The 13217-nt window shown below is 39.6% G+C and overlaps 1 protein-coding gene and 1 non-coding gene across 2 annotated transcripts; both read left to right on the forward strand.

Annotated features, from left to right (window-relative positions):
- Positions 1-484: 484 nt before the first annotated feature.
- On the forward strand, positions 485-2899 carry LOC110939645 (scopoletin 8-hydroxylase). Its single transcript, XM_022181220.2, has 3 exons — positions 485-1092; positions 2067-2409; positions 2488-2899. The coding sequence occupies exons 1-3, from the start codon at positions 527-529 to the stop codon at positions 2728-2730; spliced, it is 1152 nt and encodes a 383-aa protein (XP_022036912.1). The 5' UTR covers positions 485-526; the 3' UTR covers positions 2731-2899.
- Positions 2900-4025: 1126 nt separating this feature from the next.
- On the forward strand, positions 4026-4097 carry TRNAW-CCA. Its single transcript has one exon. It is a non-coding gene; the product is annotated as a tRNA-Trp (tRNA).
- The last annotated feature ends 9120 nt before the right edge of the window (positions 4098-13217 follow it).

Below are 13217 nucleotides of genomic sequence, written 5' to 3' on the forward strand. Positions count from 1 at the left end.
TCACAATAACTAGTGGTTTTTATTTGAACCTTCCCCTCACACATTAAATGTCTAAGATGTTAAATACTATATATGTATGTATGTATGTATAATTTGCAAGTATTAACTTGTTGATACATCTTCGGCGAAACCAAACAGATTTTCGACGGTACCCATCCCTTCTACAGTGAAACCAGGTGATTTTAAAGGTATTTGAATTTTTAATGATTGATCACTCTTTGTCTGCTATACTTGTATTTTGCAGTCTTGTACTCAAGTACTTTATCAGTTTACTGTGAATGTTTTAGTGGACTCTTTGTTTTTGTGGAATTTGTATTAATGTTTTTGTTCTTTTTTCCCTTTATTTTTTTTTGGTTGAATGGTCTAATTTGATTTTCAAAACTTTAAGAAACATTTGACGTATGCTTGAATTTTCAACTTGATATATGAGGCCATGACCATGCCTCAACTAAATAAAGATTGCAACTTAATTTATTAAATAACAATAGAAATCTAAATAACTCTCAACTCAGAACACTATATATATATGCAAGAGATCAAGACTGAGGAGATCATTACATTACATTTAATTTTCAGTTCTCAAATGGCTTCAACCTTCACCTACAATGATGAGAACTCACTCTTCAACTTTGTCGTGAAAGAAGGCAATGGTGTCAAAGGTCTGGTGGACTCGGGCCTAACCGAGGTACCGGATCGATACATCCAACCACCCCAGCACCGAATCAACAAGCTACACATAGCCGAGTCACTCAAAGACATGACCATCGATCTATCTGAGCTCGATGGTCCCAACCATGACCAAGTGGCCAAGGCCATCACCCATGCTGCTGAAACTCTTGGGTTCTTCCAGGTGGTGAACCATGGTGTGCCGCTAGAGCTACTTGAGTCGCTTAAAGTTGTGGCCCACAAGTTTTTCGCTCAACCCGCTGAAAAGAAGGCTGTGTATCTCAAGGGGGTTAGCCCTAGTCCCATGGTTAAGTATGGGACTAGCTTTGTTCCTGAGAAAGAAAAGGCTTTGGAGTGGAAAGATTATGTTAGCATGACATACACAAATGATGGTGATGCTCATAACTTTTGGCCTAATGAATGCAAGTAAGTATCCTAAATCATAGATATCAAAGACGCTAGGCGCACATGCTTCGCCTAGGGCCTAGGCGCAAAGCGCAAAAAAAAAAAAAAGCGAGAGCGTGAGAAAAAAAAAACGCACCTAAATAAAAAAAAAACAAAATATATCATGTGTTGAAAAATAATATTTTCTTCTGATAAATTAAGCAAAACTTGAATGTATTTCCAAAACTTAACATAATATTCAAAATAAAGTACCAAAATATCTTTTTTTACTGACAACGCTTGCTCTGCTCTACTACTCCAATAATCCCAAAGTAGTGGCCTTCGCCCAGGTTTGAACCTCTAACTTCACCTCCAAGAGGCATATGCATTTTTTTTTTATTAAAACTATTTAAGTGAGGCTAATTTTAATTACTGGACATTTAATTATTAATTTTTTTTTGTGTACAGAAAATGTTATTGGTTACTGAATAAGTTCATTAATTAACATTAATTGCGCATTGGTTGCAATTAATGAACTAATAAATAATTTCAGATTAAATAAAAAAACTAAATTAATTATCATTAATTGTACATGGGTTGCAAATTAATAAAGAATTTCGGATTTAATAAAAAAAATTCTATTGGGCTTTAATTACCTAGGAGATAGAAGCGCATTTAATGCGCTGCGCCTTAGAATTGCGCCTAGGCGCTTGAAGCGCTCGCTTTTAACAACTGTGTCCTAAATTAGTTGTGAATTTTTCGGATCTCTTTTTGTTGTAATCATTTGGTTCTCTAGCCCTAGAGGCCGTGTAATTACTAAACAGGGTCCAACGGGTCGTGAATTTTAATCTGTCGACCCTTAAGAGTTGCTTTGTCTTTAGTAGGATCAGTTTTGTAATTCAAAAGGGTGTTGTGATGCAACTTGTTGCCCGTTTACCTGACATTTGTTTATAATTTGTTATTTTGGCATTTTAATGACAATGGGTTGTCATCATACTTCATCGATCTATTTGTAGGGAAGTTGCGCTCGAGTACATCAAGACATCAACCGAGATGGTGAAAAAGCTATTGCAAACACTCATCGGGAACCTTGGAGTAAAAGCCGACGACTCAAGACTAGATGAACTTGTTGGTTTAAAGATGGTCAACATGAACTTCTACCCGACTTGTCCAAATCCCGAGGTGACTGTTGGCGTGGGTCGTCACTCGGATATGGGCACGCTAACCGTGCTCCTACAAGATGGCATTGGTGGATTATATGTGAAGAAAGGTGAAAGTGCATCAAAAGAAGATGAAGAGTGGATTGAGATTCCACCTATTGATGGTGCTTTGGTCATCAATGTTGGTGATACACTGCAGGTAATTAATTATATTAGACTTAATATATAAACCTTATTACCACCTACAATTTGTTTAGTTTTGGTGTTTTTATGTCAGATTTTAAGCAATGGGAGGTACAAAAGTGCAGAACACAGAGTGCGAACCACGAGCACTGAGTCAAGGGTCTCGGTCCCAATATTCAATACCCCGTTGCCTGTGGTGAAAATTGGACCATTTCCTGAGCTGGTGGCTCGTGACGGGGTGGCTCGATATAGAGAAGTTATGTTTGGAGAGTACATGAACAATTTCTTTTCAAACTCTCATGATGGAAAGAAGTCCCTTGATTTTGCTTCTGCTTGATAATATTAAAACTGATGTTACTTTTTTTTTTTTAAGTTTTTTCATCCATTTAATGTTAATGGAGTTTCTTGTTTGTAATAAAGACTTTGTAGATGCAAGTCAAAGCCTTTTTTTTAGAATTGTTGTACTTGGCGAGAACCGTGAAACATTAGTTTTTAAGTGAAGGGTATCATGTGTGCTTCGGACTCCATATCGTGATCTTCACATCAACTTAACTTATTATGAAATGTTAATGTGAAGGTAAAGTGAATATGATTAAAAAAAATTGCCAATGAGCTATAGCTCAATTGGCATTAGAGGAGAAGTGAAGATTTGAGTTTGAGCCCAGAGGACTCCGGTTCGAATCCGATCCTAACTAGGTTTTACTGGCAGTGGGCCTTCGGGGGCGGATTTTCCCTGAAATTGGTGATGGTGGGATTGGGTTACCCAGGGTTGTCTATTACAAAACATGGATTTAACAGATCACTATGTTACCAACTCAGATTATGAATATGAGTTAAAAACCCTAAATGCCGATGAACGAGAGAAAGTTGTGTGGTGAATGAATGAATGAATCTGGAACATTAATTCACCTTTATATCATGGACACCAGCATAACATCCAGCCCATCCTCAGCAACATCATGAACCCCATCAATCCAGCAAGTCAGCAACCCCATTCTCTCATTCTTTTATAACAACCCAATATTTGTATTGTACCTCACAACAATATAACATATCTTACGTGTTAAATAACTTACAAAATAAGAGTTATGTATAGGTCATTGATAAGAACAACATTTAATACCATATTTTTAACACCCTCTCTCAGATCCATGACCAAATACATCTTTCATATTCAACCTTTCACAAAGTAAATTATGTTCTGAGGACGTGATAACTAATAGATCTGCAATTTCAGTTCAAAAAAGAAAGCTCTACTTAAACATTTATTTTTTTCCTTGCAAATAAGTGAACCTATACGTAGAGTGGCAGAATTGGGTCTCTTTCAACATGAGTGAGTAAATGTGTAATGTTACCGGGAGATAGTTATAGGGTGTAGTTTGTATAATGTTTCGGTCTAGTACTTTGCTTGTACAAATTATTGTATGAATTTTTGGTGATGAATGAGAAGTAATTTGCGATTAAAAAAATGAACCTATACATATACAATAGTGCTCCAATGTGGTACGGTGGCGCGATGGCGGGTGGTGGGTGGTGGGGTGGTGCCCTATTTACAGCTACTACTCTCCCGGGCCCCAACCTGAAGTATCCGTGAAGGTATAGTTATTACGAGCACAACAAGTTATAACATCAGGATCTGTGGCGCAATGGTAGCGCGTCTGACTCCAGATCAGAAGGTTGCGTGTTCGATTCACGTCAGGTTCAAGTTAACGTTTTTTATTGTTTGTTTTTTTCCGTCCAAAGTTAAACCATTCTTTGCTGAAGTTTCCAATTTCACGCCCGTGCAATGGGCTTTATATTTGGGCTTTAGCCATTAAGTCAACACACTACAAAAGTACACAATAACAAACTATTAACAGCAGACCTATATATACATATACAATAATTCGGAATAAACCGATTTCAAAAATATGTATAATCGAATTATAACTAGGTTTTTTCGGTTTGGGTTCAATTTTCGGTTAATTCAGTTATAAAGAACACCCCTATGGGTTGTCATCAGGATGTTATATGATTGATAAAATGCTCCAACTTATATGACTTGTTTCTTGTATGTTAGATAATGCCTTCCTAAACGATAATATCACCCAAATGGTCAGTGGCGAAGCTTGAGATTTCCGACAGGGTGGGGGGGGGGGTCGAAAACGTTTCTATAGAACCGGGGGGTCGAAAACGTATATACTTAAAAATTTCTATACGAAAGCTACAAGACTACTGAGCGAAAAGTCTCTCTCCCCCCCCCCCCCCTTCTAACCTTCGCCCCTGCAAATGGTATTGCTGCTGATATTGAAAATGTCAAAAAAATCTAGAGGAAGCACCCTGAAATAGAATTTCAAGGCATTGTTTTGACTATCACCTAACTATGCTTCGATGGGTCATGGGTCCCTGATTCTTTGAACAACTCAACGCAAGAAAAGGGTTGGAGACTAAACCCCACATTAGTCCTACAATCATCATACCTTCTTGATCAACCCACTTTACATTTGAACCTTTTTAATAAAGTTTACATTTTTAACCCGATTAAGTGCAAAATGGTAAGTATACATGTTCAAATGCAATATGTAAAAGTGAATCAACCCGATTATCAATAGTGGCACTCGAGTTCATACACATGATATCAAAGGTTTGCATCATTTATTCTATTATAACTATAGACGGTACCCACTTTTGGGCCTACTCCAGTGGGATCGAACCCATACCCGTATCGTTCATAATAATTAAAATGTGTTATAGTAATCTACAATAGGAAAGGAAAACAAATTGCACTACATGTTACAATTGAAATAAATGAAAGAACAAAGAACGAAAAAAAAAGAGTGATTGGGAATCCGTGTTTGACTAGGGCCTCTTATAACAAATTGTATGTCTCCTCTATAAAGACATGTCTATCTATGGACTTTTTTTGAAAGGCCAACATAAAATTCATTCACCAAACTAGCAAGGGGCTAGCACCACACTTACAGTCCACCAAAATACTATAATAACAACATAAAAACAACTAAGGACCAAACTGGAGCAAACATACAGAACAGAAATTAAACATTAAAAAACATTGAACCTTCTCCAGCTCTCCCAGTTAAGACAAGCCTCTTTCGAGCGATACTTAACCCACTGGAAGCTCATCCTTTTAATTTCCTCGACCACCTTTTGAACCGATACTGAAGCATTTTGGAAAATTACTTCATTCCGCATACGCCACACACTCCAAAGGTAAACGAGCGAAATAGCATGTATGGCTTTCTTCCGCTTTGCCGACCCATCCACATACTCGCCGACCTGCAGAACATCTTTGAGGCTGAAAGCATAAAAGGCTGAAACTTTACACCATTGCGCGATAGCGGTCCACACGGTCTGAGCGAATTGGCAATCGACGAAAATATGTTCACTTGTCTCTGGTTGTTCATTACAGAAAATGCAGGTCACCGATTCTGGATGAATACCTTTCGAGAGGAGTGCCACCTTAGTTGGAAGTCGTTCCACCATCGCCCTCCACCCGACTACCCCAACCTTTTTAGGTATCCAATTATTCCACTTAAAAATTGATTGCGGCGCCACCCTATTATGATTTTGAACATGGTTCTTGATACTTCGAACCGAAAACAAGCCGTTAGGGTCTAGATCCCAGACCCAACGGTCCCTTCTATCTTCACATTGTACCCCTGATGTGTATTGAATAAGTTGTTGTAATTCTGCTATCTCGGCTGAAGAGGAGGGGGCCCGATTCCAGTTCCAATTCCATTGTGGCCAGTGATTTTCATTCCACAATCGATCCGCTACTGTGCACATCTTATCCATCTCCAAATTAAACAAAGCTGGAAAAGAGTATGCAAGCGGCGATTCGCCTACCCAGGTATCAACCCAAAATAGAATATCCGCTCCATTGCCAAGTACTCCTCTGATCTGTTTTGTAAGATTCAATTCAGCCCTTTCCAGTTCTCCCGAAATTTGCCATATTTGTTTCCATGGTCCTGGAATCGAAATCTTAGCCGGAATAAAGTTCCAAGATCTGGATTTGTTATGAATTGCCCAAATCACTTTCCGCCATAATCCTTCTTTCTCGACCTTGAATCTCCACCACCATTTCGCTAGCATGGCGAGATTGGCGTCTTTGAGTGAGCCGAAACCAACCCCACCATATTCAACTGAAGAGATAACATTATCCCACGCTATCCAATTTGCCTTTGATTTATCTTCCGTACCACCCCAAAAGAATGTTCTCCGAATGCTTTCTAGATTTTTAATTACTTGTGCCGGGGCCCTATACAAGGAGAAATAATATGTAGGAAGCGAACTAAGAACTGACTTGATTAATGTAATTCTACCTCCATAAGAAAGCGTTTTACCCTTCCATATAGACAACCTATTCTTGAATACTTCCATAACGGGCTTCCAGTTTTTCACCAAATTCATGTTTCCACCCACTTGTAGTCCCAAGTATTTGAACGGGAAGGCCCCCGCTTTACAATACAAGGTATTGGCCATTTCATCCACTTCGCTAGAACCCACTCCCACGCCAAATAGTTTGCTTTTGCAAAGATTGACCTTTAACCCCGACGCCAAGTAGAAACATCTAAGTATTCTTCTTAAATTGAGTACATTTGACAAAGACCAAGTGCCAATAAAGACGACATCATCGGCATAAAGCAAATGTGTCAAAGTAGGACCATTTGTCGCGCACTTTATCCCTTGGAAAAGACCAACCGAAGAAGCCTTTTTCATTATTCCGGAAAGAGCTTCCATGGCCAAGAGAAAAAGGAATGGAGACAACGGATCCCCTTGGCGAAGTCCACGAGTACAATTGAACTCCATTGTAGGCGAACCGTTGACTAGCACGGAACCATGTGAAGAGTGCAATGTAGCCATTATCCAAGTTATCCATTTTGCCGGAAAGTTCATTTGCATCATAATGGATTGAAGGAAATTCCAATTGAGCGAATCATATGCTTTATGAATGTCGACTTTAAAAAACATTCCCGACTTTTTTGCCGTTTTCATCCAAGCGAGGAGTTCGTTAAGCATCAAGGGCCCATCGGTAATATTTCTACCACATATAAATGCGGATTGTTCCTCCGAGATTAGCTTTCCAATCACTCCTTTTAACCTATTCACCAGAACTTTGGAAATTACTTTGTTTATGCAACCTATTAGGCTTATAGGCCGAAAATCCGCCGGGCTCAACGGGTCCTTTATTTTTGGTATAAGGGTGATAAATGAAGAGGTACAACTCTTATTTATACTCCCGTTAAAAAAGAACTCGTCAAATAGGTTCAGAAAATCATTTTGCAGCCCCTCCCAACATCGTTTTATAAACTTGAAGTTGAATCCATCTGGCCCGGGTGCGCGGTCGCCATCACATTCCCATATCGCATTTTTAATCTCCGCCAATGAAAACGTGGCCTCCAACGATTCAGCTTCGGTTGCTGATAAAGACTTCAGATTAGGACACACAATGGGAGGGCGGGTCGACATGGGTTCCGAAAACATCTTAGAATAAAACTCATAGAAATGTTGTTTTATCGTCACCGGGTTCGTTACCCATTCCCCCTCAACAAGTACCCCATTTATCCTGTTCGTGTTTGTATTTGATTTAACCACTACATGGAAAAACCTGGAATTTTCGTCCCCCTCCAGGGCCCACCTGGCTCTAGATTTTTGACGCGTATCGAGGTCTTTCAACCGATCTTGCTCCCAAATAAATTGTTTGTATTCAGTTCTTAGCTCCTGCTCAGTTGGCGAGAGCTCTCGTTCTTCCGCTATTAATTCGAGGGCTGCAATCAGTTTTCTTTTCTCCACATAAAGCTCATTACCCCGACTCTTCTCCGCTTTTACCCAATCTTTTATCCTGTTTTTCAACCATCTCAACTTTGTGGCCAGCCGAAGGTCCGCTGGACCGACAAAATGAAACGACCTGCACAAGAACATGACGTATTCCACAAAACCAGGAAATTCGAGCCATGAATTAAAAAACCTGAACGGAATGTGACCAAAATCTGAGGGGATAACGTTCATCAGAAGTGGCCGGTGGTCAGTGATGTATCTATCCAGTGCAGTCAAGGCCGTGGTCGGCCAATTTTCAATGAAGCCAAGGCACACTAAAACCCTGTCCAACCTGCTCAATTTGTCACCATTGTCTGAGATGTAAGTAAACTGAGCTCCGCCAAGAGGCAAGTCATGAAGAGCCGCAGATAGTATAAAGTCATTGAATGCCACTGCATTAGTTGCATTGAATTCTGAATTGACCCTCTCCGACTCGTCACGAACCTCATTAAAGTCCCCCAAAAAAATCCATAAGCCTTGCTTCGAGTTTTTGAGATGCAACAAATCTAGCCACAGTAATTTGCGTGTTGATGGGTCATTTGAGGCGTAGACGTTAACGATATTCAGGCGCATCCCTGTGGGAATCAAAAGACCGCAAACACACAGAAAGAAGCGAGACGAAATTACCTCTGTACATGTGAACACAGTTGGATCCCACATAGACGCCAAACCCCCTGACGCCCCTATCGCGTCTACCGTTGCCATCCGAAACATCGTGCGGCCCCAAAAATTATGAAACTGAAAACTTTTGGTATCCTCCAATTTCGTTTCTTGTATTGCTAAAAATTGAACCCGATTGCTTGTCTTTAACCCTCTAATCCATTCTACCTTCCGGTAATTCCGGACACCACGTAGATTGATTGTTAAACAATTCATTGATAACACTTTGCAACGCCTTCACCAAGAATAACTTCGACCGTATCTTTCTCAAACCCAGCTAAATTGACTCCTATTGCGTCGCCTACCTGAACCGTGGCAGTTGTTTCCACGGTTGCGTCCATCTCCTGTTCCGGTGAACCACTTCGGCTCTGACCGACGACTTCTGTTTCCATACCCTTCTCCCCACCCGTTACCTCAGGAGGGGTAGTTGGTACTACAGTATTGTGTTCAAAATCATCAGAAACTGATTGACTACGAGACTGGAGCGTGACATTAAGATCTATGTGGGCCGCTGGAGGGGTATCGCCATAGAAAGCCTTCGTAAGTGGACCTTGGGTGGAGCCCAACGAAGGTGGGCTGCGTTGATTCCTGTTTCTTTTACCCAGTGCAACTATTGGGGTTGGGCATGGAGTACTTGATGGGCCACCAGCATTAGGGCAATTCATGTTAAAAAAATTGTGGTGGGGGCCACTAATTTCTCCCACTGACGTGTTATTTTCATTTACTCCCCCATCATGTTGTTGTCTCGGAATTCCAACAGGCGAATTAGAGTTCCCATGCAAGACGTTTTCCAAGACTGGAGGGGCGCTTGGAGTCTGTTGGTTTTCCGGTACCGACTCACCGACCTCCTTCCGGCCATCGGATTTACCCTCCTCACGGGAACACCTTAGCTCACCTTCTTCCAACTCCGCCTCCTCCGCTGTCGATTCAATAATGTTCTCTTTCCATTCTGAGACTTTCACAGATTGTAACTCCCCAAAGCTTGGTTTCCAGGCTGGTGCTTCTTCAGAGACCCAGACTCGATGAGACTGACCTTTCCACTGCACTACGACTTCCTCTTCAATCCGGCCCCCAGACTTGGTGAGAATGAAGCATGAACCTTCAGCAACATCCATGTTCTCCCAGGAGAAATCTGATCTTTGAACTATTTCTCCAAACAGCGCCCCAACACTTTCGTATACAGATTTGTCCCGAATCAGAAGAGGCACCCCATGGATCACCAGCTTGGCTATGCGACCAAAATCCATATCTTCCCCATTCCAAATCTTCGCTTTTGAGAAAAAGCTTGACCAGAATTGTCGCCCTTCTTCCAAAAACTTAGTGGCCGTGCCCCGATCTTTAAAAGTGACCATCACCGTCATACCCCCCACGTAAGACAAACTCACATTCGTAAAAACCCCACTTTGAAATACTTGGTCAATACTGTCGAGAGTCCTAAGACTCCTTACTACTCCTAGAACCGATCTGCCCATACAATGGTTGGGGTAGCACGGCCCTGGTCCTTCCACCTGGACAACCTTGACCTGACCCTTGAGTGCATCTGAATACATACGGCCCTCCTTAACCCCAGTTGATGCTGGGGGAATGGTTGCTTTCGGAACCCAAGTCTGCCGGCCTATAGGTGGCTCCTGATGATTGAACTTCTGATGGTCTTTATTGTACTTTGCGAGAGAAACTGAGAGCTTTGCTTCGTAGATTTTCACTGTATTCATGCTTCTCAACACCTCTTGAATATCATTTACACCAACATATCTGACAAACCCAAAACAATTTCCTCTTGAGTCTCTTTTTTTTGCCACATATGCGTCCGTTAACGTGCCAAACGGTTGGAAGGCTCTTCCTAAAAGGGTGTTGGATGTTCTATCTGGCAAGTTTGCCACATAAAACGTGATCTCCTTTTCAGTTGCTCGCCGTTGTTTCCGGTAGTGGTCTTCATGCCATGGTCCACGCCCCATACTCCTTTCCTCCAAATGGACATATACTAATGTCTATCTATGGACTAGTTAGAATAGTTTATTTGAAGGGATTGATGGACAATTACACATTGACCCACATTCAAAGCTTCTGAAATGAAATGTCTAAACCTAATCTTCTGAAGTTATAGACTTAGTAGCTGTTGAAACTTAGTTTTAGGGGGGAGAAATTATTTAAGAAAAAAACTTGTTTTATTTTCTAATAGTGTTGGTCACTAATAGAGTTGGTGTTGCCCGTCTATCTTCTGTTTTAATGTAACTTGACAAGTATGAATGTAATAAACTATCATTTGGCAAAAAAAAAAAAAAAAAAAAAAAAAAATCTCTTCAGTGATCAAAAGTCGACATGAATATCATCCCACCGCCACATTTGAAATAAAAAAAATGGAGTAATGGACATTAATGTTATTTTCTGGTGATGCAGTAACAAATTCGTATATTTTATTTTATATAACTACAAAACACATGGAAGGGAATAGTGCCAGGCAATTGGTTGACACTTCCTCATTGGTCAAATCAAAATACGATTTTACCCCGTTTAAATTTACAATTTTGTCAATGGTTTTGTTTTTTCCTCGTAGCTAAATTGTCGTTTTGCTCTCAGCTCATATTTACAGTTTTGCCATCGTTTTTGTTTTTTCCTTTTCAAATTATGATTTTGACCCCAATGTAAATTACAGTCATGCCATCGTTTTAACTTTTTTTTTTGGCAAAACTAAGGTAGTGTTTTATTTTAATTGGTTGACTCGATGCAATTTTTATTCGTGTCAGACGGCGGCCTATCACACACTCATTTGTCCTGAAAGTTACAATTTTGCCTAAGTTTAAAATTATAGTCTTCCCATCGTTTTTATTTTTTAGCAAAAGTATGGTAGTGTTTTATTTTAATTGGTTGACTCAATATTATTTTCTTTGAGATCGCGTTATCAGTAATATGTACAAGTAAACCGAAACACAAACGTACATGTTATGAGAGAGAAATATTCGACTTGATACCCCCGCAACATGGGCGGGGCAATAACTAGTTATCTTATTATACAAAAGATGGTCTACATATTTATATGTTTACCGGTAGTGTAAAAATACTGAAATCGTCTTGTTATGAAACCGAAAACTAAAAAAATGAATACCGGTAATACTGTAATAGTGTCAATGTTGTCCGGTCGATAATGGTTCTTTACGGTACCAAACTCGGTAAAATGTTTATCCGTAGTTTACAATATAAACAATATATTATTTTGAATAAAACTCGGTTTTTAATAACTATTATCTTTTAAATATGAAAAATATTAAAAATTTTAAAGCAATTACCTAAAAAATTAGTAGACATAAACGTAAAATACAAGAAAAAATAAAAATATATAGTCTTCATGCATTGTCGTCGGGTAATTAAAACGCGTACCTATATTCCACTAATAAAAAAAATTATTTTAAATATAACTCCGTTTCATAAAGCATAATTAAAAATTAAAAAGTTTCAAATACTTCAAACGATTACCTAAGAAAAAGTTTTTCAGGAAACATAAACATAAAATAAATTAAATATTTAGTCTTTATCGTCGTTGGGTAGTCAAAATGTGTAACTATATTTTGCCGAACTTAACAATGCAACACGTGTAAAAGCCATTTACGATGGGTCAGTACCGGTGTTGAAAATACCGAAACCGATACAGTATTGTTTCGACACCCGTAGTTCAAAAATACCAAAACAACTCGTATCGGAACCGAAAACTATAAAAATAAAAATTGGTATCGATTCGATATAGTACTAGTACCATATAGGTTAATCCCTCGTTGCGTTACGATACGAAAACCATACTTCTTTTTTCATATAAATTCGTTATCAATAAAATATATATCAGAATACTGACAAAAAAAACTAAACATAACTGTGTATTTAGATATTTTTTAAAAGAGTAAATTACAAAAATCGTCCTTTATGTATGTCACTTATTGCAAACCGTCCTTTGTCTTTAGTAATTACAGAAAACGTACTCGATGTTTGCAAACTGAAGGGGTATGGTCCTAAAGAGCCGCGCAGACCTTCTCCCAAGTCGCGCGCAGGACCATACTCTATAATCAATAAGATGATCAATCCAAACCTCGCGCGGGTTACCTCAGTAACATGGAAAAGCATTGATTTCGACACTTAGCATTCTGAATAAGAGCCTATAATCACATGTATCATGCGCGGGCTAGTTCCGTGTTCAGTAAGGGTCGCGTATAGATATGGCGCAAGGCTACTTCAAAAGGCTCTCAAGGTACAAGTGGCAGAGGAAAAGGGCCAATCCGCGTCCTTCAGGCTCTGCTCAATCGTGCTCCACGATCGTCTGACGTGCAGGAGACAAAAAGTACTAAAGGACGTTTACGTGGC

The sequence above is a fragment of the Helianthus annuus genome, chromosome 5, assembly GCF_002127325.2.
Source record: "Helianthus annuus cultivar XRQ/B chromosome 5, HanXRQr2.0-SUNRISE, whole genome shotgun sequence".
Lineage (NCBI taxonomy): Eukaryota > Viridiplantae > Streptophyta > Magnoliopsida > Asterales > Asteraceae > Helianthus > Helianthus annuus.